General features: G+C 46.0%; 2 protein-coding genes across 6 annotated transcripts in view; one reads left to right on the top strand and one right to left on the bottom strand.

Annotated features, from left to right (window-relative positions):
- LOC135920480 (eukaryotic translation initiation factor 4E-1A-like) overlaps positions 1–25,903 on the bottom strand; it is a 99,492-nt gene that overhangs the window by 63,074 nt on the left and 10,515 nt on the right. For all 5 annotated transcript variants that reach the window (XM_065454746.1, XM_065454743.1, XM_065454747.1 and 2 more), the window contains exon 3: positions 6,924–7,037. In XM_065454746.1, coding sequence (XP_065310818.1) covers positions 6,924–7,037 — 114 coding nt within the window. The remainder of the gene's footprint in view (positions 1–6,923; positions 7,038–25,903) is intronic.
- On the top strand, positions 10,140–12,055 carry LOC135920479 (piggyBac transposable element-derived protein 4-like). The gene has a single exon (XM_065454740.2). The coding sequence runs from the start codon at positions 10,140–10,142 to the stop codon at positions 11,907–11,909; it is 1,770 nt and encodes a 589-aa protein (XP_065310812.1). The 3' UTR covers positions 11,910–12,055.

Here is a 25,903-nt window from a genome sequence, read left to right as displayed (position 1 = left end):
GCCCACCACAATTGGTCTAAAAATTTTTGGGCCACCCCCACTTCGCCAGTCTCTCATGCAACGTCCCAAAAACTGTGATAGCTTGCCATCTGATATGACATGTACATACTTGTCTTTTCGCCATTAGCCCTCTGCTATTGCAGAAAATTTTTAAATATCTTTTTTGGATACATTTGTTTTTTTCGGACTTGGACTTGCATTTCCCATGGAGTCCGAATTATTTGTCGCCGGCTATACTTTTGTCTGTATATTATATGCAGGTTGTACTACAGTTAAACCTGGATGTAACTAACCTCTATGCAAGTAACTAACCTCTATGCAACGAATTCCCGAATTTATCCAAACTTTTCCATTCCATAACACCACCCCCATAGAAGCCCGTGTATTTCTAACCTCCACTTAACGAAGGCATTGTGGCCACTAACCTTGTAAAGAATTTTCGATGCTGGTTATTTATTATCGTAAACAGTAGCCCCACCGAAAATTTGGGTAAATAATGCATAACTTTTGCAATTGATAAATAAGGCAAGCAGCCAATTTTGAGAGGAAAGCATGCGATCGTAGCGAGCCAGAGCAATCAATCCAGTGTGCTGTGATGATGAAAGCCACTAGCTCCCCTAGCACCGCTCTGTGACAAGCGAATCAGCCTCTGAATTTTTTGCTTACGCATTATGACACTAGGTGTCACTATAGTGCCCGACTGTTTCAGTTTTTTTTTTTTTTTTGCTTATGTGTGTTCGCAAGGCACGGTGGCAGATGTGAACATGAGAGCAGACACTATGTGAGTGTTAACTTCATCAGTGTATGGCACATTTCTCAGTGTTTGCTTCGAAAACGAGTTGAGCGAGGAAGCGCAAAGTTTTGTCTTCCAAGAACAAGCTTTCAATTGTGAATGCAGATGCCGAAGGCGAGAAGAAGGATGTTGCTTGCCCAGTTCAACACTCCAGCCAGCACTTTATTGACTATCTTGAACACAAAGAAAAGCATTCGCAGTGTAGTGAAGTCTGGCACAAGTTCGAAAAAAAAAAAGAAAAAGGATGAAGCTGTCGACTTATGTCGACGTGGACAAAGGCGTGTTTATGGCCACACAGGCACGAAACGGGCCCATTAGTGGCGAGACCTTGCAGCAGAACGTGAACGATTTTGCGTGCATCCTGGGCGACAAGGACTTCACAGCTAGTAACGGATAGTTGCAAGGATGCAAGAGGAGAAACTGAGTCGCCTGGAAAATCATTAGCCGCGAGTCTGCCTTTCCCGACAGCAATGCTTCTGCATCATTGGTTGCCGAGAAGCTGCCTGGTGTTTTCAGCCGCTACGAGGCGACTGATGCCGACAACGGTGATGACGCAGCTCTGCTTTATCAGGTGTTGCTATATCGCACGCTGGCGCTTAAAGGAGAAGATTGCCTGGTGGCAAGCAATGCAAATTGCATGACGGTTTCACTCTGTGCCAACAGCGATTGCTCTTACAAACGAATCGCGTTAGTTATCGGGAAAAGTGCCCAGCCCAGATGCTTCAAGGAAATGAAGCGAATGCCAGTTAGGTAAATATCTGGCCAATTCTAAAGCATGGATGTCCGAGAGAGTTTTCCCGACTGGCTGAAAGAGTTCGACAAAAACATCCAAGTGACGAGGCCGCCAAATCTGCTTGCTGCTTAACAATTGCTCCGTGTACCAAGTGACGGCCTTCAGCTGTCAAACTCTATATTTTCCTCCGTATTGCACATTCCTTATACAGCCACTGGACGAAGGAATCACCAACAGCTTCATATGCTGCTACCGCCGTCAGGTGATAAGATCTTTCTGAACATCTGTTTTGAACAGCAGATCAAGATCAAGACATATCAAGCGATCGAAATGCTTGCTGCGTCGTGGAGGGAAGTTGGAACCTAGACGGTCTGAAATTGCTTCGTCAAGGACGATTTAAAGGTCGTTCAAGCTAGAATCTGCAACGACAAAGAGGAGCCTGAAAACCCACCTTTGTCATCTAAATGTGGGATGCACTATGTGCAAATGGTGGAGTGCCCGACGATATCAAACTGGGCATACTTTTGCGTGCTGACAATGGCACTGTATGTACTGAAGGAATGTCAGAAGCGGCGCATGTTGAAATCATGCAAGATGGCCATGACGAGGAAGGTGCATCAGAGGCAGAACCGCTGTTGGCCGTGCCTGCCGCAAGAGAGGTGATGCACATGGACGTCATGCGTCGGCATTGTTACGAACGGCCTGCAGAGGTAGTACCAAACTACAAAATTCTCCCCGCCAGCCTCAGCTGCAAGGGTGGCGAGCTTCCCCGGGTGCTCAGCATAGAAGAAAAATTGTCCGTGTTATCGAACGTGACACGAAGAAGTCGGCGCTGGCACGCAACAGGGATCTGCTGTTTACTACAGTGTGTGGCATTTAGAATGCGAAGAAGTTGCTCAGCAGCGCTGCTGCAACCGTGAAGACATGTCGGCTACGAGGTTCTACTTTTCGCCATCGTTGCCTGTGTTGTTGCCGAAGTGTCGACTAGCGACAGTGATGAGGACGACACGGAAAGCGACAGCACGGGCGATTCAGGCCCGACAGTGGCATAAGCTGAGTGTTATGTAAGCCTCATGAATGCAATCATCGCAACGAGAACGGGGGCACGATAACATAACTCTATTCCAAATTAAAAGTATTCCAAACTCCGGCACCCGGCAATGAAAAAGGCGCCCCCGGGACTTCTGCAGCACTACTGCGCACGTGCACGGAGAATACGTAACGCGAACGAGGGATCTGCCATGCTAGTGTTTGCCGAGAAGAGGGGGCTCGCTGAAAAGCTGGCACGCAGCTTCAGTAAGTTTGAGGCCGCTGTCGTCGTGCTAGGCCGCCGCGGCATCAAACGAAAATAACACTTTTGTCGCGCGAAGTGAATAAATACTGCATGTTTTTTTTCCCCCTTTCATCGCACTCTCTTTGTTCCGTTTTCGACTGGTAAGTGGGCGATCTCACGCTATTCGGTTAAACAGTACTACCGTTTAGTACGTACTTTTTCAGAGCTCCGCCCAACTACGACTTAACGAGGTTTCACTGTATTGTTAGTGGAATCGCCAATGCGTCCACAGTTCGATCTGAGCAAGGGAATTCCTGGAACAAGATGCTTTGTGGTGCCGTCTCACGCAGCTTTAAAGACACTAGACAATGGAACGCCGCCGCGACCACTGTGAGAGATCAGCTTGGGGATTAAGAGGCGCCTGCTCGGGTCAGGCACCGTGTTTGCGAGAACCCACTCATCTTGGCGTGGTGAAACCTGTGCGGAAATGTGCGTAGCCCCTCCCCCTCAAAGGCGGGTCGGCTACGATGACTCTACGCTCAAAGTTTGTAGCAGGTTTAATGGCTGTTTTCCCTCACCTAGGGATCTAGGAAGGACAGAGTTTATAAGCAGCTGTTGTGCGGCTGCTGAGAGTGCTTTTCTCTCGCAGTCATGCTAGACTGATGTACTGCAACGTCCTTATGTAGATACTGTAAATAAACACATATTCCTTGTTCTCGATGGGAACCAGTCTCACTTCAACAACGTCCTCAGCGTGGATGAGTTGGACGATGGCATGGGCCAGCTACCATCTGATTCATGCCCGACTCCAATCCTTACAGCGTGCAGAATGAAGCCGCAATGCATGATTTAGCTTCTTTGGAGCATCACTTGAGGTCATCAATCATGCAGAAGGAACAAGCTAAAATAAGTTTTTCTCCTGTACAAATGTTTGAGAGGTGAGCTCACCCGAAGCGAAATCAGTCCGATCTTGTTTTTGCACGATACTTCCCAGCTTTCACGTGAAACTATGCAACGAAAACCTGTATATAACAAAATACTGCGGGCGTTTTTCAATTTTGTAACATCGAGGTTTAACTGTATGGATCATAAATAAATGATCATTGAAGATATACATGTGGCAGTATAGTACTGCACCTGGCATTCCCCCTCTGAACAAAGGCATTTCTTGAATGACCTCTCCTCAACGTCTGCCTGAAGCCTGATAGCTGACAATGAAGCAAGCACTGCACTCAAGACGATTGACAGCTTCCGAGTGTGTGTGACTGAGTGCTCGTGTGTGTCTCGTCTTCACACCATTTATTCTCAAGTTTCTGCACTAAACACTAGAAAAGATTGATTAAGGGTGTCGCCAGAAGCGGCGGTCCCCACTGGAAAGCCCGTAGTTAGCCCACATTCTAGAGGTCAAGCACCCCAACTTGACAATGGCAAGAAGGTCAATGCAACTTCTCTGATCCTGCTGCTGGCAAAGCAATGCGGTGAAAGAACATCAGGGAAAGCCCATCAGACCTGGGGAACAGAGCTCATTTTCTCATCCATCTGGACTTTCCTTTTCATCTGGCACCCAAACAAGCACCAGCCCTGGAGTCTGACCACTTGGACACCAATTTCGCAGCAATAAGTACTTGAGTGAGGACGAGCAATCATTTGTGGTAGTTTCGGCAACTTTCAATTTTCTTGGACTAGCTCGATTATTCCTTTCAGTCATGTCGTCCCCACTTGGAGACATTTTTTTTACAAATTCTGTCCAGTCACAGCAAGAAAAAAACTGCTCAAGTGGTTCCTCTGCTTACTCAACATTACTCCCATTAGTGCTACATGTGGCCACCTTGTTTCACAGGAATTTTGATATGCCGCATTCCGTCAGCAGTGGAGAAGCACAAGATTTTTGTTCCTCACTATGCTTGCAGTCAATTTACTATTACTTGTGCAAGTGCTTTGGGCCAATGATCCAAATATTTTTTATGAATAAATGCGACACCAATCACTGTATGCCAAGTTGAAATCTAATTACTCTAATTATGAATCCTCACTATAACGGAGAAATGATCTTCCTGATATCTTTGCTTTCTTTCCAGAGTTTGTGGCAGCTTAGAATACAGTATTTACTCGAGTCCAACACGAACTTATTCCTTATAATACGGGTCCAAAAATTGCGTGCGTGTTAGAATTGAGCACTACTCTAAATCTGCGTTAACACATCTCCAATGGCATTTCAAAATGGTTGCCTCGTACGCACTTCAAGACTAGCTGCCATAGCTCCCGTTATCTGCGTTTGCTCTATCAGCATGGAAGTGCCGACTGTGAAGACATGCCGAGTTCATCACGATGCGCGGAGACATGTGCAGAAATGGACAAAAATTGGAAACTTCCATGTTACTAGCGCAAACAGGAGAGGCATTCTACTCCGGTAGCTCCCATGTACGGCGCAGCCCCTATCTTGTAAGCGATATACAATGGAGATGGTCTATGCCCTCTACTAGAGGGCCTCTACGAATCTAGGCGCACTGCACTGTGCTCTCACCACTTAGTTTGCACTGAAGCAAGAGGCTGTACAAAGGTCAATTTGCTTGCTCCTGCTACCACTTCCTCACTCCAGTGTTTTGATAAAGAATTTCTGCGGTCATTGAGAGAGATTCGTTCATGTTTGCTTGTGCGCGCTTGACATCATGCTTGTTAATTTAAAGCGAATGTTTAGAAGTTTACAGAACCAATGAAACTACTATCCTTACTTTTCATATAGATGTCTACTAATTTGCTATCGCAATTGATGCTTCACCTTTTGTGCAAAACTACCTCTGAATGAATGAGGTGCTCAGTAATGTAAAGGACTTCTCTTTCTTTAGGTCACAGCAAACAGGTACATGTTAGAAAAGAGGGCATTTTTTTTATTTCCCTTTTGTTTTGGATCACCGAAAAAGGGTGCGCGTTACAATCGAGGGCCTGTTAGAAACGAGTAAATAGGGCAAAATTATGCGAATTCGATATTTATTGACAGTGTATCATAAATGGTGAATGAAGGGGTTATTAGTTAAATGAGAGGAATTGTGAAGGAAGAAATAGGCAAAATGTATACAACAAGCAACAAATACACTCCAGCATGCGCAGAAACATCGCCTCTGTTCTGTAGATGCTGAAATTCATTTGTTTGCCATATACATCTTGCCTTTCTATATTCCTTCACAATTTCTCCTATTTATTTGCATTTCATTGAAATGAGAATGAGTTGCGAGCCGGCACTTCTGTCTATGTGGTGCTCCTTCCTTTTGTGCTCTCGTGGCTTGTGCAGTGCACGCTTAAATTTACAAGAAAAATTAATGTAAAATGCAATGTCAGTTATGCCCCATAAAACTTTTATACTGCGCTTGCATCTTCACGCATAATTGCGTGGGAGCCATTACTGAGCCATGGAATACTTAATGTCCCAAAACTGCACATCGTGGTGGAGGGCTCCGATCCATTTTTTAATTCCACAGGAGTTTTTGCCTCCCAGCCCTATCAGAATGTGGCCGCAGCAGCCAGGAGTCTAACCTACGACCTTTCTCAGCAGCAAGGCACCACAGCCACTGAGCAGGTCATGGGAGCCATTTCGCAGGAAAACAAGTGCAACGAGACGCATGCTGAATGTGTTCAAACGAGGGAGCACTCCATTTGTCGACCCCTACTTGCTCACACAGAAACAATAGACCAGCTCGTTTTTTTTGCTTTTAAGAATTTAGCAGCACATCGGCCTATTTTCTTGTCTACAGCAGGGCGAAGGCCTTTCCCAGCAACCTCCAATTACCGATGTGTCGCACTAGCCGATTTCAACTTGCGCCTGCAAATTTCTTAGCAGCACATACCTTGCAGCAAATATTGCTGCTGTACAATATTTTAGTGAACAAGAGCGCCCAAGAAGGTCAAAATAGCTTTCTGAATGGCATTTTACTGCTAAATTAAGCAAACTTATTGTCTCTCACCAACTGCAGTAGGAAAGGTCCTCAAATTTTTTGGCATTGCACTTGCAGCTTATGCACCAGAAGCAAGCATACTTGTTATGCCGAACAACTTGCTAGCAGCAATTGAGCCATAGATTATGGACGAAATCTCTGTCTCAGCAATTGCCAAACAAAGGAAAAACTCACAATTTCAAGCCAGTAGTTATCCAAGTCTGTTGTCCTCTGGCTTTTGTTCAAGTTGAAGAGCCAACGACCTCCTTGCTTGTTGCGGCAGTCTTCCCACATGGGCTTGATGCCATACTGGGGAAGAAAATACCAGCTTGCAAAAATTAAACAGCTACGTGTTTTAAGTTAAAATAAGCATAACAATATGTCAACCCCTATTAACATTTGCTATGGCACGCCAAAGAACATTTCCCACCAACATTGAGAGCTGAACCTATCTGCAGGGAAAAAAGTTCTTGCACTCAGTTTTTCGAAATTGCAGTGGACCACTCGAACAATATCTCAGCATCATATTTAAGCAACCAACATTTTTCAGGTGTTGTGGTTGAAAGCATCATAAGATGTCGACCAGGGCTACATCAATCTGCATCACATGTGGCAAACGTAATCCTAGTAATGATATTTGTCAAAAAACACAGTGGTGGATTGTTGTGGGAAGGCAACAATGGGACGATAGGTTTACAAGCTGCATGAATGTAAGCTGCATTTCAATTGGATAAATGCTTGCAGGGTGAGTGAAATAAGAAAGGGTATGTATGATTTGCCCTTTTTATCTGTTTTTAGTTTAATTTGTAAGCTGAATAACTCTCCCACATCATTCAATTCCTTTTGAATTCACTACGAAATCATACAAGAAGCCCATTGTGGCATAAGACTCGGTCAAAATATTCTTGCAGAGCCTCTTAAAGGGCCCCTCACCAGGCCTGGCCATTTTAAGCTGACAAGTGCAGAGCATACAATCCACACTAATGATCATGTTTGAAAGGAATTCCATTACTACGTGCCGCGGAAAGGTCCGAAATTTCAACCCAAACACCGTTTTCCCTTTCCATCGTGGCAACCGTGCTCCAAGCTGTACAGTGACGTATTGGTGTCCCTGCGCCTGCGTACTCGGGTCCACAGTCTGATGCCGCTCGTGGTAACGTGCGACTAAGAATTATTCAATTGTGTGATCTGTTGCTTGAATTGACAAATTGAAGTTTAGAGAAATAATAAAACACATAAATGGAATGACTGCATGTTCTTGTTTTACTTGGCACCGAAGCAAGAGAGATGCACTTCCGCTTCGTGTGCTTGTTCCCACGGTCATGCAGTCACATGCGCAGGTACCAAAACTATGCCATTCTCTACCGCGTTCCAGCACATGATCATGCTTTGCGACCCGCTTGTTCTGCCCCAGTATTCGTGTAGCTCTGAATTATATCAATAGTCATGTGTCCTTGTGCACAGCGCGCAAAATCGTGCCCTGCGCAAAACCAGACAATCACCACAACTCGTGTGCAACGCCATCAGCAAAAATGCACAGCGCCGAAAAAAAAAAAAATTAAGGTGGGGCCTACGACGTATGCACCATGCAATCCTTGAGGTCCGGAATGGGAGAACGCAGGGAAGGAATTTCGCTTGCAGAGGCTAGGCGGGGCAAGTGGAGGGTTTCGCTATGCAGTGGAGCTCGCCTCCTGAAATCATGGGTTAACGGCACTAAAATATTTTTATTTTGGCTGTTAATGAGCCAATTAGAAAAACTTTTGTGGCAGAATGTTACATGTAACAACTTTCAGCGTATAACCAAAATTTGCTATGGGGCCAGGGCAGGAGCCCTTTAAAGGGACCCTCGCCAGGCCACATAGCGCATTTCGGTTATACACTGGAAGTTGCATGCCCTCTAGGGAGCGTTCTACCGCAAGAAGTCTTCAAATTGGTTAATAAGTAGCCGAGATAGAAATATTTTCACTGCTCTGAACCCATCATATCAGGAGGCGAGCCTGACTCCCCACTTGACCACATCTAGCCTCCGCAAGTGAAATTCCCTCCCTCCCATCAGAGCCATAGGATCACGTGACACATACACGACACATACCCTGGCTTTTATTTACAGTGAAGCTGTTAAGGGCTGTTTTCCCCAATATCGTGTCCAAGTCTAGAAAAAAAAAATACTGAAGATTGTGCAATGCTAGGCTGACCCGCGGCGGAAGTGACGCAGGCGTTCAGCACTCCCCATACATAGGCCGATCCCTAAGATAGTACAATACCAGGCCAATTCGCAGCGAAAGAGAAGCAGGCGTTAACCCTTTCAGGGTCAATGACGTAAATATACAGTGCAACGAACAAGTCCAAAATGGTCGATGCCGTATATTTACAGCGCTGTCTGTACATTTAAAAATTGTGCCAACTTCCTAACTTCTCCTTTCCTGGCATGTGCTGCCATTATGCAGGAATACAGGGAATTTTTTCTCATGCTTCCCTCTCCAGTTTTCGTTGCACGGTTTGTTTGCTCCGGCACGTCTACTACCACTTGCGCGCGCATTGGCACACGCGCAGGCGGACGTTGGTTAGTTTGGGGGGGGTTCCGCGAGCGGTTTCGGCTTTCTGCGCTAGCAAAACTGATGGCAATCTCGTTACCAATAGCTCAAAGGGCGACCGCCTGTTACTTGCTCGTTCATTGCTCACAGGGTTGCGCATGTGCGAAGGATGCCGCCGTGCATACATTTCCCTTTTTTTCTTCGGAGACTCGCGTAAACTTGTGGCCTCTGGTTGGCAATAAAATGAAGATTAGCAGAAGTCTGTCACACGTTTTGCTTTTTGATGGACACACAACCACACTTTTCTTGAGTGCGCTCACGTACACAGTTCGATTACGCCAGAGTCCTTCCATGTTTTTCTGGTCACGAAACTCCGCCGTCACGCTATGGGAGAGGTTCATATGCTGCCCAAAGGTGCCGCGACGCTGCGCCACTGTGCCACAGAGGGCATCGTTCGCGTACCGAAACGCGTGCGCAGTGCGAGGCGAACTGAGTGATCGGGTGCGTTCTGTGCATGTGCTGCGCTATTTTTCGAGTGCTGGGCTGTTTAGTTGAAGTGGCAGGATGGGACAACGATGCCAAAGACATGTTGCAAGTAACAGCTGAAGAAGTAGAATGGTGGTATCTCTAACAAGCCATTAACCCCTTAACCGTTTTGGACGAGCTGTGCTCGTCCTTGCCAGGCCGTCCCCAAACCGTTTTGGACGAGTGTAGCTCGTCCGCGCTGAATACGTTCTTCCCTCCAGCGTTTCGGACGAGCGGCGCACGTTTGTGGCGTAGCTTGCATTTTTACTCGACAGATGGCAGCACTGACCGCTTAATTTCTTTTTCTTCAACCGCGTAAACTTTTTTTTTCGTAGGGCAACCTTGGTTTAAAATGGCATCCAGTGGAGGCGACACGTGTATTGCTGGCCCGTCTTCTCGGAAACGGCGCTTTTCTTCGTCGTCATCTTCGTCAGACGATGGTGATTCAGACACTGATGTGTACATTGTTTCAGGGAGCGAGGATGACAGTGATGATGTTGTACTCAGCAGCTCTTCTGATGAAGAAGATGATTGCTCGGAAGCGAACTTTGCGAGCGCGCGTCAGTGGATGAAGATCGACGTCACGAACATTCCTACACGACCTCCTCGGTTTCCTTTTCTGGCAGTTCCCGGTAAGACGTTCACTATAAGCTCGCCTGGTGACTTGCTTGAATATATTCAGCGTTTCCTCGATGATGAACTCATTTCAATGGTGGTCGAAGAAACTAACCGCAATGCTGCTGAGAAGGTGAAGGGCTGCGGTCCGTGTGAGCATAGCCGCGTCAAAAAATGGGTGCCGGTGACTGAGGAGGAGATGTGGGTGTTTCTTGGTCTCTTGCTGTTGCAAGGAATTGTGCAGAAGCCACGACAGGATTGGTATTGGTCCAGGAACAAGCTCTTATTCACACCTATTTTCGGAGAGGTGATGAGTGGCAACCGGTTTCAGCTCCTGATGCGGATGCTGCACTTTGCTGATAATTCCAGTATCAGCGACCTTAGCAGTCACCCGCAGCCGAAGCTGCACAAGATATGGCCGTTTCTGGTTCGGTTGTTGAAGAACTATCGCTCAGCCTACGTACCGGAGCGAGACATATCCATTGATGAAAGCCTTATGCTCTACAAAGGAAGGCTTGGCTGGGTACAGTACATTCCCCTCAAGAGAGCCAGATTTGGCCTGAAATTTTTCATGCTTTGTGAGGCGTCATCGGGGTACGTGTGGGATGTTATCATCTACACAGGAAAAGGCACCAACCTCGGCACACCAGCAAATGTCGACCCTACGTCTCCAATGGGAACGAAAGTGGTGATGAAGCTTCTGGAGCCCTTGCTAGGCAAAGGCTACTGCCTGACCGTAGATAATTTTTATACGTCACCAGAGCTCGTCGACCTCCTCCTCCTGAACCGCACAGATGTCTATGGCACAGTCAGAGCAAATAGAAAAGACATGCCTCCCGAATTCCGCACACAGAAGCTGAAAAAGGGAGAGATCCAAGCTTACCAGCGCGGTAAGTGTGTCGCCCTCCAATGGCGCGACAAAAAAGTAGTGACTGTCCTGAGCACTGTGCACAGCGCAAACATGGAGACGTTCAAAGACTCGAAAGGGAGGGACGTGACAAAGCCAAGCATCGTGCGGGACTACAACCACACAATGGGCGGTGTCGACAAGTCAGACCAGATGCTGGCGAACTACCCTGTCCCCAGAAAACGGCAGAAAATATATTACAAGAAGATTTTTCGCCACTTGCTTGATGAGTTGACATTTAACTCCTTTGTTTTGTATCAAAAGGAAGGAGGGAAGATGAACCACCTCGACTTCCGCCTCGCCCTTATTGAAGCAATCTTCAATAGGTACCTCGACCCCGCGCGAAAGATAAAGCGTGGCCGGCCTTCTGGCGTACTTGATCCCATACGACTTCAAGAGAGGCACTTTCCAGCTTACATCCCTCCAACCGAAAACAAGGCAACTCCAACCAGGAAATGCTTCATTTGCTGCAAAAAGCAAGGAGACAAAGGCCGGAAAATTAGGAAGGAAACACGATTTTGGTGCAAGAGCTGCAACAAACCGCTATGCGTGATCCCTTGTTTTGAGATTTACCACACCGTCCCAATGCTTCCTCGGTGAAGCAATCAACTTTTTGTCACCACAACTCAGTGAAAGAGTTAAGAAATCGGTGGCTGTGGTCATTCTTTAATTTTTATTGTTCATTACCAGCAGAAAGTTCCTTTTCTTTTTTCTGAGAAACAATAAACTTGAATATGCTACTTTGACTTCGTGTTTGCTTTAAATATTTTTTTAAGATCGAATACATGCTTTTTATTGCAATAATAATCGAAATCAGGAATAAAAAAAATAAGCAGTTTTGTGGAGAAATTCGTTGATATAAAAAAACGGTGAAGGGGTTAAAAAAAATTGCTGTATTTGTGATGTGGCTACTTGCGTTCGTTTGAGAGTTGTTTTGCCATGTGTTATGAAATGCTTATGCTTTACAGTTTCTTGTTTATAGAAACAATCGATCACGCATTCTGTATTTATTGCCGTTAGTTTGCTGGTGTTTGTTTCCTGCCCCCGCATATCTCTCACGTTTGATGTTATTTCTTTACGCTTATTATATCAGTGTCATGCTTTTAACAAACTTCTTGCATTGTGAATGGTGGACCATTCGTGACCGGACGCCTCTGTGCTGTCTGTATATCGCTCCGCTTATTTTGCATGATAAATAAATGATCGTGCTTGCATGTTGTTTTTGCACCAACACGTTCTATTTCTTTTCTTAATCGAATTATAAAGTTCTTAACATATTGTAAATAGTTGCGCATTAAGAACCAAGATACCTAGTCTCGTCGTTTCTGCATCGAAACCACGAGCAGCGTGTATAAGTGCTGGGCTTACCGACGCTTCTAAACGACTGCTTGCTAAGGCAATTGCCTAATTACAGTACAGCTAATTTCAACTGTGCAGGTCCTAACATTTCACGTTCGCCTTAATCTGTTGCTAAAAGCCGCACCGAAGACATTTAGTAGCGAAGTTTGTCTTGCATTAATCCTACCTAAATCTCATTCAGAAATGGCATCGCTTTGCAGAGAAATCTTAAGCGCACGGAGCAGCTCAATTTCCTTTTCTTTGTCATTAAGCATTCTACGGTAGCAACCCTTTGCAATAACGATTTGATTCTTTTGATCTCCTGATAAGATACTGGCCACAGTCAGAGTCCTTCTCTGCCACAGTTTAACAGAACGTTAACAGCTGTGCTCGGCGAACAATCTGGCGCTATGCGCAACAAAGAGTTGGCGCTTACTTACTGGTAAGCGGGGGTGAAAGCCCATATGTTTGCATCTGGTGATAAGTGGGACCACTGGCGCTTTGTTGCGAATGCACGGTGTTTAATTTCAGGCAAATATTAAAAAGCGGAGCCCACTGAAGTGTTGAGGCGAACGGCGATGATGTAGAGATCTGGACCGAGACTACCCGGCCGTGTACAGCGGACGCACTTCGACGGGGGCATTATGCAAAACACCAGTTTTTTTTTCAATTTAGGTGCATTTTAAAGATATTTAGTAGCGAAGTTTGTCTTGCACTAATCCTACCCAAATGTCATGGCATCGCTTTGCAGACCTTTAGGTGCATTTAAAGACATTTAGTAGCGAAGTTTGTCTTGCATTAATCCTACCTAAATCTCATTCAGATATTTATTTACGTTTATTTAAATTTAGGTGCATCTTAAAGGATCCCAGGTGGTCAAAATTAATCCCGAGTCCCCCACTACCGCGTGCCTCATGATCGTATTGCGGTTCTGGCTCTTAAAATCCCAGATTTTTTTTTCTTTTTTTTTGTCTGAGACCGCCGCAAGCTCTATGTTATGTGCGGCTTTTTTTTTTTTTTTTCGTCCCGGGCGCTCACATGGCAGAAGACGCGCTCAGGCAGTAATTTAGGCATATTCAATGTTAAAAATAGTTACGTGAAACTAAAGCGACGGTTGAGGAAGTTCAGAAAGCTAAAATGCCGAGGCTGCCCCACACACAGCCACAGCGGTAGCGGCGTTCGCATGCCCTCTCATGCACGGTTGCGCCTCTAGCGGCGGGCGCTGGCTCTATATGAAACTGAGGTGGCAGTTTCGTGACCAGAAAAAAATGGAAGGACTCTGATTACGCTATGGATGTAAATATTAGTGTAAGAGCAGAAAAACTTGAGACTTGTGAAACATTCTCGTGTGCGCATTTTCTAAGCCTTGAACTATGTGTATAACAATGCATCAAATTTTTAATTCTTATAAGTTTATTTCCTTTTTTTGTCGTTGCTATTCATGAATAAAGAGTACGTATATACCAACGCTAAATATTCTTTCTCACTTCACAGTCACCCTAGAAAAATTACGGTAAATTTATATCAAAATAGGCCCCTCCGAAAAATTTTAATCTGTAATGAGGAATATCGACCCTGGGCAGTCGCATATGGCTAAAAAAATAGACCCTGAAAGGGCTGAGCACTCTCCATACGCGAGCCTATCCCGAAGATAGTGCAATACCAGGCCAAACCACAGCGAAGGTGAAGCAGGTGTTATGCACTCCCCATACGTGGGCCGATCTCAAAGATAGTGCAATGCTGGGCCGACTTGCAGCGCAGGTGCAGTTCGCCATTAAGGGGCCTACATACACAGCTTCACTGGTCATCCTTCACAGAGTGGAAGAAGACCGAGTATTTTGCATTATTGCTGCAGACTTCCGGTCATGGTCTCATTTCATGCAGCGGGCAAGTTTGCAGGCTGCACACTACACCCGACTAGCAGTATCTGTCAGTACTACACGAAAACAGGCATATACAAGCAGATCACAGAGCACGATTCCACACTGGAACATAGTAGAAAATGACAATTTCTTTTTTTTGCATGTACGAATGCATGACGTAGGAACAACCAGATAAAACTGAAGTACATCTCTTGCTACAGTATGAAGTAAAAAAAAACACAGACATTGGGTTTCTAGGTAATATTTCTCTAAACTCTAATGCTATTGAAGGAACAGATCAAACAAAACTGCTGTTGCTTTGAATAACTCTCAAAGTAACATGTCACTGTGAGTGACATCACAGCACTGCAAACTGCGTAGGCACAAGGGAGCACGGTATTTGGTTTGAAATTTCAACTGTTTTCACGGCGCAGAGCAGTAATACGCAGAAGGCACAATGGTCAGTGTATATTGTATGCACTGCGCTTGCAAGTTCAAAGTGGCCAAACCTTATGAGGACAGAAAAAAAAAAGTTTCAGCATATTTTATAGCAATCCATTCAAAACACCATGTGCAATACAGTTTCATGCATGAAACAGGACTCATTTCGCCGAGCACATTAGAGATGGTCCCATGGTATTGCAACCCACCGAGCTGCAAGTCAGCCCTGCCCAGTGATCGCAAGCCATGGCAAGAATATCATCGAAGTGTGCACGCGTTACATCAGATGTTCTTTCACTCCTCTGCACTTCTACACATTCATTAATCCTGGTCATTTGCTGTCGGTTCTCAGAGAATCCTACTTGCCTTCTCTCTCCTATAGACCATTTTATTGAAGGCACCGCCATTTTGCAATCACAGTGTTGTATCGTTTGGCACCATGCTGGTATGTGGGATCGCGCTGGAGGGTGTACAGCAAACATGTTGTTGACGACAAGTGGCAAGTTTCGCACTTTCCCCGAGAGGTGTCCAACAAGTTGTTTCGATTGGGAAACTTCTTAGTGTGTCGTCACTAAGCTTTTAGCTTTGATATAACCGCAATATCGAACGGCAACGGGCCTAGAGGCGCTCGTGCAGCTCTGCCCACGATCGAAATAGGAGGCAACTAAAGTGTGAACACTATCGATACACAAGGTATATATGTAACGTATGCATGTCTAGCCTTGAACTATATTAAGGTACCACTCATGTGACAATAACCAGACGTGTCTCCATGTGTCATGTGGTACGCTGGTGCGGCACACATCCCAATCCAGGTAACCGCAAAGCTCCAAGAAAATACGTTTTGCTAGTTTTCGTGCTCCTAATATTTTCGTGGTACAATTTTCGTAACATTGTCTATCTGGCACCCAGGCATCAAGCTTCACAAAGTAAATAACTGTAAAGTAACTCGATCGAGAGGGCTAAATTAAATTATGGGGTTTTACGTGCCAAAACCACTTTCTGATGAAGCACGCCGTAGTGGACGACTCCGGAAATTTCGACCACCTGGGGTTCTTTAACGTGCACCTAAATCTAAGTACACGGGCGTTTTCGCATTTCGGCGCCATCGAAAGGCAGCCGCCGTGGCCCGGATTCGAACCCGCGACCTTGTGCTCAGCAGCCTAACGCCATAGCCACCGAGCAACCACGGCGGGTGATCGATCAAGAGGGCTCCTACCATAGATAAAATGAGGTGACGATAGTGGCCGTGAATATGCCACGATCAACCAGACTCATACTGCGCGTTGAGAGATTATGCAAACTCTTGAGTCTCCAATGGTGCCTGCACGTGCAAGGGCACCTCACCTACTCGAGAGAGCTGGAAAACGAACTGCTCTTTGCAACAGCAGCTTTATTTTCTGCAGTAATACAGGGCGCGATGAGCGGCGTTTACAGCTTACTGGCGAGATTCACAAGCACAGGAGAGCCCGTGTGAACTAGGGCCGGTTGGCACACGGTAGGCATGGCTTTGGTTACAGAACAGAAAAGAACACACCTTCATATCTTAGCTGGAGCATACTGGTTTCATAATACGTCCTCTGTCAACTTCCGCCAGAACGTTGGCTGCCAAGCATGATAATCTTGGAACATGTTTGAACAAAATAAGTTGAATGTGCAAAAAATTTTACTTCATTCATTTGCAATAGCTGACCGACTAGAATACACACCTTTCTTGCATATCCCACTTAGATCATGGGTGCCAAATTCAGAGTTCGTCGCCAAGTGCTAACTGGAGACAAAACCTTCCGAACATACACACGATAGCATCAAGTCCTTTCTGTTTATGCTGGCAATACAAAGGGGACGCTTCGCTGCTATTGCAGTGGCGGTGTCCATGAAGTTGCCGCGGCTTAGGAGGCACTTCACGCTTGCTTCCGAAAGTTATTTTCGCAGCTGAATACAGCGGAGTGGTAGCCAGACCTCGAGTCCAACATCGCAGAAATCCCAGACAGAACACGTTATAACCACACGAATTTGCAATTAAACCGCTACCTTTCCAAGCTGCTGCTGGGAGAAAACAATCCCCACATACCAATGTGAGGAGGAGAGCTGCGCGGCGCGTTGGTTAGACTACGTTCCTCCTTGCCGATAAAATTGTCTATAATCCTGGCAAGCCTCCCACAACCTCCACCATGCAAACTGATACACCTAAGTGGTGTGCAATATCTGTTTACCAACTCCATTTTCCGTGACAGCATGGAATCTTACGTCAAGAGTGCTGCACTAGGCACACATTTAGAATTGGGTGCATTAAAATAATTTTTTTTCACTCCTGAACTTGAGGTTCCTAAACATTTATGATAAAGTTGAAGGGTACATAAAGCAAAAAATAAAATTTTGTGGTCTTGACACATTTGTGTATTTGTATTTCATTATATTCACAATCTCGCAATAATATTAGAGCTAAACTGGGGTGCGTTCAGAGATCTTTGTTCAATATGCGTTCTGTTCAGTTGCTGCAACGTCGCAAAGTGGCAGTATGCAAAATTTGTAATAATGGGGTGGAGAGAGCAGCCATTGGGCAAATGGTGAACTCCTCAAAAGTTCGCTTCCCTCGTTGTTTGCTTGCAGACAGTATACTAAAGAACTGAATGTTTCTTGTCTTTCAATGAATGAAATCCTATCCAAAAAATGTATTTTTTTCTTCTTCCACAAGCTTTTGCTCTTTGTCATGCTCTTTGTCTTTTTCTTCTTCACATTTTGTAGTAATACGTGCGAGTGCTACAATTTATAACTCTTCGTTTCCCTGTGTTGTCTATCGGTGGTATCGCGCACAGAAAAAAAAAAAAAAGATGACGGGAACGGTGGCGCACTTCTCAAGAGGCTACAACATTCCAGTGGCTCGCTGGTACCCGATGATGGACACGAGTTCCCCGCACAACCAACGCACTATTTGTTTCGAGAAACGAAAGCGACGCTGGGATTTGCTTTCTGCCATTTCTTCGAACACGTTTCGCACCTCCACTGCTCGTGTTCCACCTCAAGCAATGTCAATGCAACAATGGAAGTTTCTAACGCAAGTGCCATTTTCTAGAGTTAAACTATGAATTGGATCCGAACGTGCCATTCCACGGCCGAAGACGTGTTTGGACCCAATCCACCAGACGCGCAATGTGAAGCCGGTGTCGTAACGAGCGTATGATCACTCCCAACTCCCGTTTCGTTCAGCGCCTAGCAGATGACGTGCTCGGTTTCAAGATGGTTGACAGGAGCCTGTCGTTATTTTGACGACACCAAAAACCTGGCCGCGCCCCTCGGCGGTCGACGTCGGCATCGAGTAGGCCAATCGCGCGCTGGTAACCAAACTAATGCGCCGAACAACGATCTCCGATCGCACCCCTGAAGTGCAGTGTTGAACATCATAAAGCAGCACAGTGGGCAATGTTACGAGGAATTCCAAAGTGAAATACTCAATTTGACCACCCGGAGCACAGTACACCAGCACTTTTCCATTCCACCACAATCAGATTGTGGCTGCCGCAGTAGGGGATCTAACAACCTCATGCTTGGCAGCAAAATGGATTTGAAGGGACACTAAAATTAAAAGCTAAGCTGACCTGTATCAGTAACTTACCTTCCTAAATTACCAAAACGGCCACTCTTAAAGGGACACTAAAGGTCACTATTAAGTCAACATGGACTGTTGAAATACCATCCCAGAAACCTCGAAACGTTTGTTTCATGCCAAGGAGAGACTTATTTTAAGAGAAAATGCATTCTGAAGCGTCCACGTACCTATAGTGCAGTTCAAATCGCCCGCCCTCCGATCGAGGAGTACTGACATCATAGTCTCGTAGTGACGTTGCGCCATCGGTGAGTAGAACGGCGTCCGCAGACGGCGCTACAGCTTTTCTGCGCAAAACGCAAACGCGCAGCCAGAAACAGAGCCAAGACAGAGCGGACAGCAGAGCGAAAGCAGGAGTATGGTGGCTAGTGGAAGGAGAAACGCGCGACCATGGGGCTCTTGCATTGACCAGGGGGCGCTGCGAGAAAGGTGCTAAAAGCGCCCTCTGTCCTAAAATGGGTCGTACCAAGCTCGGTCGTCTGCTTCGGAAAGCACGTTTACAATATGGACCCGCCACTTTCGATTCTGTTGTAACACGGTCTGCTGCGTATATCGGGCGCCGAAGATTTTTGCAGGGGTGGCACGCTGCGTAAAGGCAAGAAATTATGCAATGCCAAATACGTGTACGCCGTTCAAGAATTAGGCGGCGAAGTTTTAGCACGGTGTCAATCGCAAGTGAAGCGAGTTGCGTACGAAGTGGAACTACAGGTAAGGTTTGCACGCTAGCTGCTAGATTCAGGCGCACAAACGCGAGGAAATGCGTGCTACAAATGAATCCACAGCAGCGATAAGCAGACATCATGTGTACGGAACTGCTCGAGCACACGATCGTACGTGCCGCGACGGCAGCGCTCTTTCGACATGTCGCCAAACGGCGGGCCTCCTGCAACCTTTGTTGACTGCATGCCGCTAAACTGATGCAATGGCTATGAGCTCGCACGTGCGTGCGTGCGTGCGAATCGCGCTGTAGCGCGAGCTTGTGCGCTGCTGGCTTGATATAGCTTTTAATGACAGCGCTCGAACATCGATGTGCAGCAATCAATACGGCCTTGCTGCACTGCCTCAACATGCTGGCTTGAGATCAAGGATGAGCGCATTTAACTCTCTTAACTTGTGCTGCTCATAGTGGAGTAGTGAACTGTCACCGAATGAGCCCGACCATTTGTGCTCATTTGCGCACACCTGGTCCCTTCACCACTTCGCATCAGTCGAATTGTTAATTGTCGCTGTGGCCGGGTCTCGAATCATGAATTACCAGCCATGCCTGCTGCTATGTCGGTCTGCTGTCTGGACTGTAGGTGCAAAAGACGGAAATTTCGAACGCAGATAATCAAGCTAGCTTCAAGACAGGCGAAGCAGTCAGCATGGCACGAAGTTTCGCTTACTCAGCGGTACGAACTGCAGCTATGCAGCGCGCCCGACACTCCACTTCGTGAGGCCTTGAAGGAAAATGGTAGAATCTGATGTTGGGATTCAGGCCTTCTTGTTCATGGCAGCCCATGACGCAGAAGTAATGACGGTGACACTTTTTTGAGGCTGGGCTAGGTCTCTCCAGATCAGCATCACCGATTCCTTCTGCTCCCAGCATTACGTCCCACGGCACACGGAGAGTCCGTTTTCGACATGTAGCCACTATAGGCTACATGGCTATAGTGGCTGCGGCGAGCTCGCAGCGTGGTCTGTGAGAAGTGATGAGCCTTTTCGCACTCGCAACAGGGCATAAAAAAGTGTGAATCGACGCAAAACTCGGCCTAGAAACGTGCTTCGCCACAGCCAGGGCTCAATACAACCCAAGCTGGTACGACCCAGATGTCGTTTCCCGCATCGCCGCCAGGCGCCGCTACTATACCTCAAACTCCAGCGCAAGACGCCCATAAGCTGGTACTTCATTCTACGACGCAAACTTCGACGCTCGTCACAATGGACCTCGACACCGACAGATTGGCTCGCGATGGTGGGCTCAACTTCAGCGATTTGAGCACTGACGAGCGCGACCTGCTCCTGAGGGCTCGCGCTGCCGGCGTCGTTGCGTACTACGACGGCAGCCTTGACACCGGCTCTGCGGAGCGGGAAAGCAACGAGGGCTTCCCACGACATCACATGGACGTGGCATTCTCGCTGCTTGTTCCAAATGAAAGTTTCGCGAGCCAGCAGAACCCTCACAGCACGACGCAATAACCAAACTACTGAAACTCCAAAGTGTGCGCGATGCAGAGCGCGCAGAGTCGAGCGAAAACGAAACCTTTCGAACACCCATATTACTGAAGGGTAACGTCAAAATGTTATTTTTTCTTAGAATCGAATAGACGTAGACAAGAAGCATTTTTTTCCGTCTTATAATCGAATGAAATGATATTTTTAATACGAGTAGTTGAGTATTAGTAACAAAAATTATGAGGAGTGCTTTCGTCATCGAGCTAGTACCGGCCGGAATGTTGCTGGGGGGTCTCAAATCGTGTCATGCATTTACCTCAATTTCTCGGTTACTAAAGCTCTGTTCGCGATTATATTGACGCCTTAGACGTTCTAGAACATTGCTTTACCACTTTAACTAATTCTTTATCCAACTAATGCTTTAACTAATTCTTTCAATGAAAAACATGGCACTGAACGGCAAGAAGCTTAATAGCGAACGTCGAAGCACCAGCCTAGCGTTTGCCGCGGTAGTAGGTACGGCTTGCCAGCGATCTGCGTGCCGGAACGCCGGTTCAAGGCGCTGAGGTAATCAAAACAGCAGCAGTGGTTGCTTTGATTAATGCCGTTTCAGACCTGCGGTAATGGCAAAAAGTCTGGAAAGTCGGACAGCGAAGGTTTCTTTCTTCTGAAAGTTCAGACGTTCGTATACATTTGACTTTATAGGGTGTGGCTCCGCGAAGCTGTCCGAATTATCGGCGCCCGGAAAGTCGAGAGTTTATTGTACACTGGAAACTCCACCAGCCAACGACGCGGCGTCAAAATACGATTCGTTATGATCCCTCTGTTACTCGAGCCAGCACTACCGTGACTTTCGTTCGCTTTCAATAAAATTACAGCCAATTTTCCCTCATAGAAGCACAAATCCCCGGAGTTTTCCCCCCGAGTGTTTCCAGACTATTCGAGATCCCCGAGAATTCCCGGTTGGTGGACACCCCGGGCTTGGCAAGCCACAAAAGCTGAAGAACAGTTCCCTCACCAGCTGGACGTCATGTCACGGATTTCAATGATGTCTGCCTGGGCCTAGTTAACCCCTTATTGCATTAGTTTTTATGTCCTTGTGAAAAAAAATAGACAAGCTCTATTTTAGGCCAGATATGCCTTAACCAACCTGACTTTCCTATGCAAATGCTCAGCTGCAGTTTTTATGAGCCAAAATTGTAGCATATGATAAACATCATTCAGTTATGGGGATATAGTTTTGACAATGCAAAAAGATTTTTTAGTTACATGTACATGAAACTGCAAGAAACGTTAGAACCATTGAAAAAAATGTAATAGCTTTAAAATGGCACATGTTTTACAGCTCCAACTAGTAAAAGTTTCATTAAAATTTAGCCCCGTCATGCTTGATCGAATTGATAACTTCAATATCTATACTCGCAGACTTTTCCTGCCCATGAAGCGAAGGCTAGGGAACCAAAGTGCCACTTTCGCTGCTGCTGGAAGTAGTCCCGCTGTTTTGTTCACGTTTTCTTACATGGAAAATAAGTATTTTTATTTAACAGCACGTAATTTGAAAGGATACTAACATACACCAGTCAACTACTAGTATTTTATTGTATGTTGAGCTTGCTTTCATTAGTTTTCCCACACCAAAGGCCATCACATGTTTTATGCATTCTTTAAAAGCAAAATGCTGGCCGCATATTCTGGTGAGCATTCCTTGCTTGCTGTCCAAACAATCAACTCCCCTGAAAGGCTGTTGACTAACTTCAGCAAAAAAAGACTGTCGAAGCACACAAGTGTTTTCAACATCTAAGCGAAAACCAAGCGAACCCATTTGGAAATCGCAACCATTGGCATGTACAAACGAGTGAGGTACTGCGGTGCTTGATCGACCAATGCTTAGTCATATGGCTGCTTCTGGGGCTTTGACACAAGCTGCATCACTCGCTTAGAACTCTACATATAGGATGGGTATAAACATTGACTCACATCAAATTGTCTCGGCCTTCACTAAAGTAGAGAAGTTGTGCGAGGTCCGAGAAACCAAAACTGGTGCCAAGCTTGCTCCGACTACATTGCGTACGAATAGTCATGTGCAGAAACTCAGCCCCCTCAGCTTTTGCTTCATAGCCAAGAAAAGCTGTCTGCAAGTATAGGCCAGATCATTTCAAAACCTTGATTTTATGTTAACTGTTGCTTTGAATAGTCTTACTAGGTTGATGCAAGCCAAAAAAAAAAACATCTAATTCTTCAGAGTTATTGTTGCTGTTATTAGCTCTTGAAACTTAGCAGGCGCCACACTATCTTTATTGTAAACACAGGTGGCATTTCCATTTTCTTACCTATTCTTCGCCAATAATGACGCTAAGAAAAAGTGTAGTGCATACAAACATATTTTGCCACCAAATACATTTTGCAAGGAAACAAACATCTACTCTCCTTCACAGAAACCAGAACTGCATGCTGTATCATATATGATACAGCGATTAAAGGGACCCTGAAACGATTTTGACGATTTCCTACAAACGTACTGAGTCGTTAGAGTAGGTCATTCTGATCATTAATTGACGCATGTAAGCACTTCGCATAAAGCGTGCAATTTATTATAAGGTTTTAAGAATGTACATCGCTGCCTATCGAAGCACACTGCTCAGAGGAATTTTCAGCCGCCCCTACCCATATGACGTAAATCGCCCTATTGACGTCATGTGAGCGAGCCATCCAATTGGCTGCCCAGGGTGCATCATCGATTTTTCCACCTTTATGGTGAACAAATGATGTTCGTAGTAGTTGGAATGTTAGTTAATTTGTTTCTATAAGAAGAAAGTAAAAGAAAAACATCACAATAGGCTAATGAACAGCAAAGAACCGGATATTTTTATGCGCTGATTTTAAGTGTAGAAACAGTAAAATAAACCTGTTAATGAATGTTTCGCGCATGTGACAAGTTATTTTCAGTGCTTAAGTCATTGCCATTTTATTGCTAGAGAGGACACGGACTCCGAATCAGGAGTTTTTCCTTTTGATACAGTTATGTCGGTTGAATGAGAATCATATACAACACACCATGCAGTAAAGAGTTGCTTATTCATCAGAAAATGGATTTATTCTAAAGGAGCTAAAGACTGAACTTTACAAGCTTCAGAACTTCTAAGCTGCAACAGCCCAAATATGAAATAGTTTGAAATCCGTGACGTCGCACTGATGTACCCAAGCAGGAGTTTTGGCAGGAAACTAGAAAAATTAAACTGACCATTTTCTTGTCTAATAATTAACCCTGAAATTAATGAAGATAATTTTGAAGAACATCAGTCCTAACTGGTTTAGTGTCTTTTAAAGGGGGGACGCGGGTTTTACATTGCGAAAAATGGCCAAAAAATAGATTTTTTGAAAATCACATTTTCAGTTTCTATAACCCCTTTTCTATCTGATACCCAAATATCACTGTTAAACCACTTAGAAGTGCTCTAAAAATGCGTTTTATCAGCCAAGGTGGCGAAAAATCTCGCAGAAATCAAGAAAGAACAGCGTTTTTCACGCCACAATAGAGAGTTTTAGAATAGGGGCCCCAATAGTTTGGGGCCCCAAAGAGCTTTGCGGGTGTTAGCATTGGGGCACGTAACAGTGAAGAGTTTTAGAATAGGGTTTTACGTTTGCGGATAGCGTTTTGCGCTGGCAGCGCCACTACGGCGTCAAAGAAAAGCTATTAGAAATAATTAAAATATACCATTCTATGATAGGAATAATAATTTTGACTTTTGTGTATTCGCATTTAATTACAATTTAGAGGTTATTCTGTAAGCAGCAAACAATTAGTTGCACTTAGTTTTGAGCAAACCAACTTTACTAGCCTTCACCAGCCAAGCTTAGCCGTGTTAGGCCTACGAGTCATAAAATCCACAATCGAATTCAAAATCAGCGGCGTCTAATGAGCCAATCTTCATAACACATGCTAGTTGAGAGAAGGCGATAACCGCAGTCACTTCTAGCTTGCGAATTTCACGTGTTACCGCGAATCGAACCCAGTTTGGTGCTAGGTTAGAGCCGTCGCTTCCATGGGCGCCGCCATGTTTGCCGACGCAAAACTTTTGGGGCCGCTATTTGGACTCCCGCTAAATCGGTGAAATAGCGTTCCCAACGCTAAACCCAAAGGCAGTTTGCGTCTTGCGCATGCGCAGTGGATTCGACGCTATTTCTTTGGGGCCCCAAAGCGTTTGGGGCCCCTATTCTAAACTCTCCAATATCTCCGGAACGGCGCGACCGAGCGCCGCCATCTTGGTCTCGTTGGAAAGCGCATTTCTCCGTCTTCAAATTTGCCGCTTCAGCGATCTCCTCTATACACACGGAGGAAGGAAACTAAGGAGAGGCCCTGACGTCACTCTTTGTGAAGCAAAAGTGAAGCCGGAAGTTGGCGTTGCTCATGGCGATGCTCCGCCTTTTGTGCCACCCTCCTCTCTTGTTTACATCTTTCGCGAAACCACGCCGCGCTGCGCGTGGTTTCGCGCGCGCTCGTGCAACATCCGGCAGAGCACGGTGCAGGTAACACAGCGCAACAAGACACGGTGACTAACGCAAACCCGCCCACACAGCGCCTTTGCCGCGGCACGAAACCTACCAGAGCAACACGTGTGAGCGCTCAAAAAATCAGAACGCCGCCACTGTGGCCCAAAAGGCGTGGCCATGCAGCAAAAAAAATGAGAACCAATACGTCATTTCCGCCACACTTTTCTCCTAGCGCGCGGAGGGGGTAGGGTTCTCCTTAGTTTCCTTCCTCCGTGTCTATACAGAAACAAGCGCACAAAAAGCAAATGATTGAAGGTCGTGCCGGAGTCTGCGATTGGCCGCGCCTGCCACGTGACTCCAGCGCGGTTCGCCATTGGTCCGGCGCTCGCGTCGTCTGCTCGGCTCTTTGCACCTCGCGAGTTTGACGCCGTGCTCCCTCACGGGTTGCAGAATCACGCGTCCTTCCTTTCCTTAAACCACTATCATCATCATCTCCACTCGCCGTAATCTCGGCGTGTCAAAACGGGCGCTACGCGGACATCGCAGTAGCGTGGCCGATCCCTGCGCTTGTGGACGTTTCAGACTCGCGGCTAAACATTCCGAGCATCGGCGACGCGGCCTTCGCAACCAAGATTCACGCGCGGAATCCTCGGATATGCGGCTAAGCCTTTCAGCACTCGGTGTTTCGAATTCGTGACAAA

The sequence above is a fragment of the Dermacentor albipictus genome, chromosome 1, assembly GCF_038994185.2.
Source record: "Dermacentor albipictus isolate Rhodes 1998 colony chromosome 1, USDA_Dalb.pri_finalv2, whole genome shotgun sequence".
In the NCBI taxonomy this organism is placed as follows: Eukaryota; Metazoa; Arthropoda; class Arachnida; order Ixodida; family Ixodidae; genus Dermacentor; species Dermacentor albipictus.
Note: the sequence above shows the minus strand (reverse complement) of the source record. Positions and strands in the feature narration are given on the sequence as shown.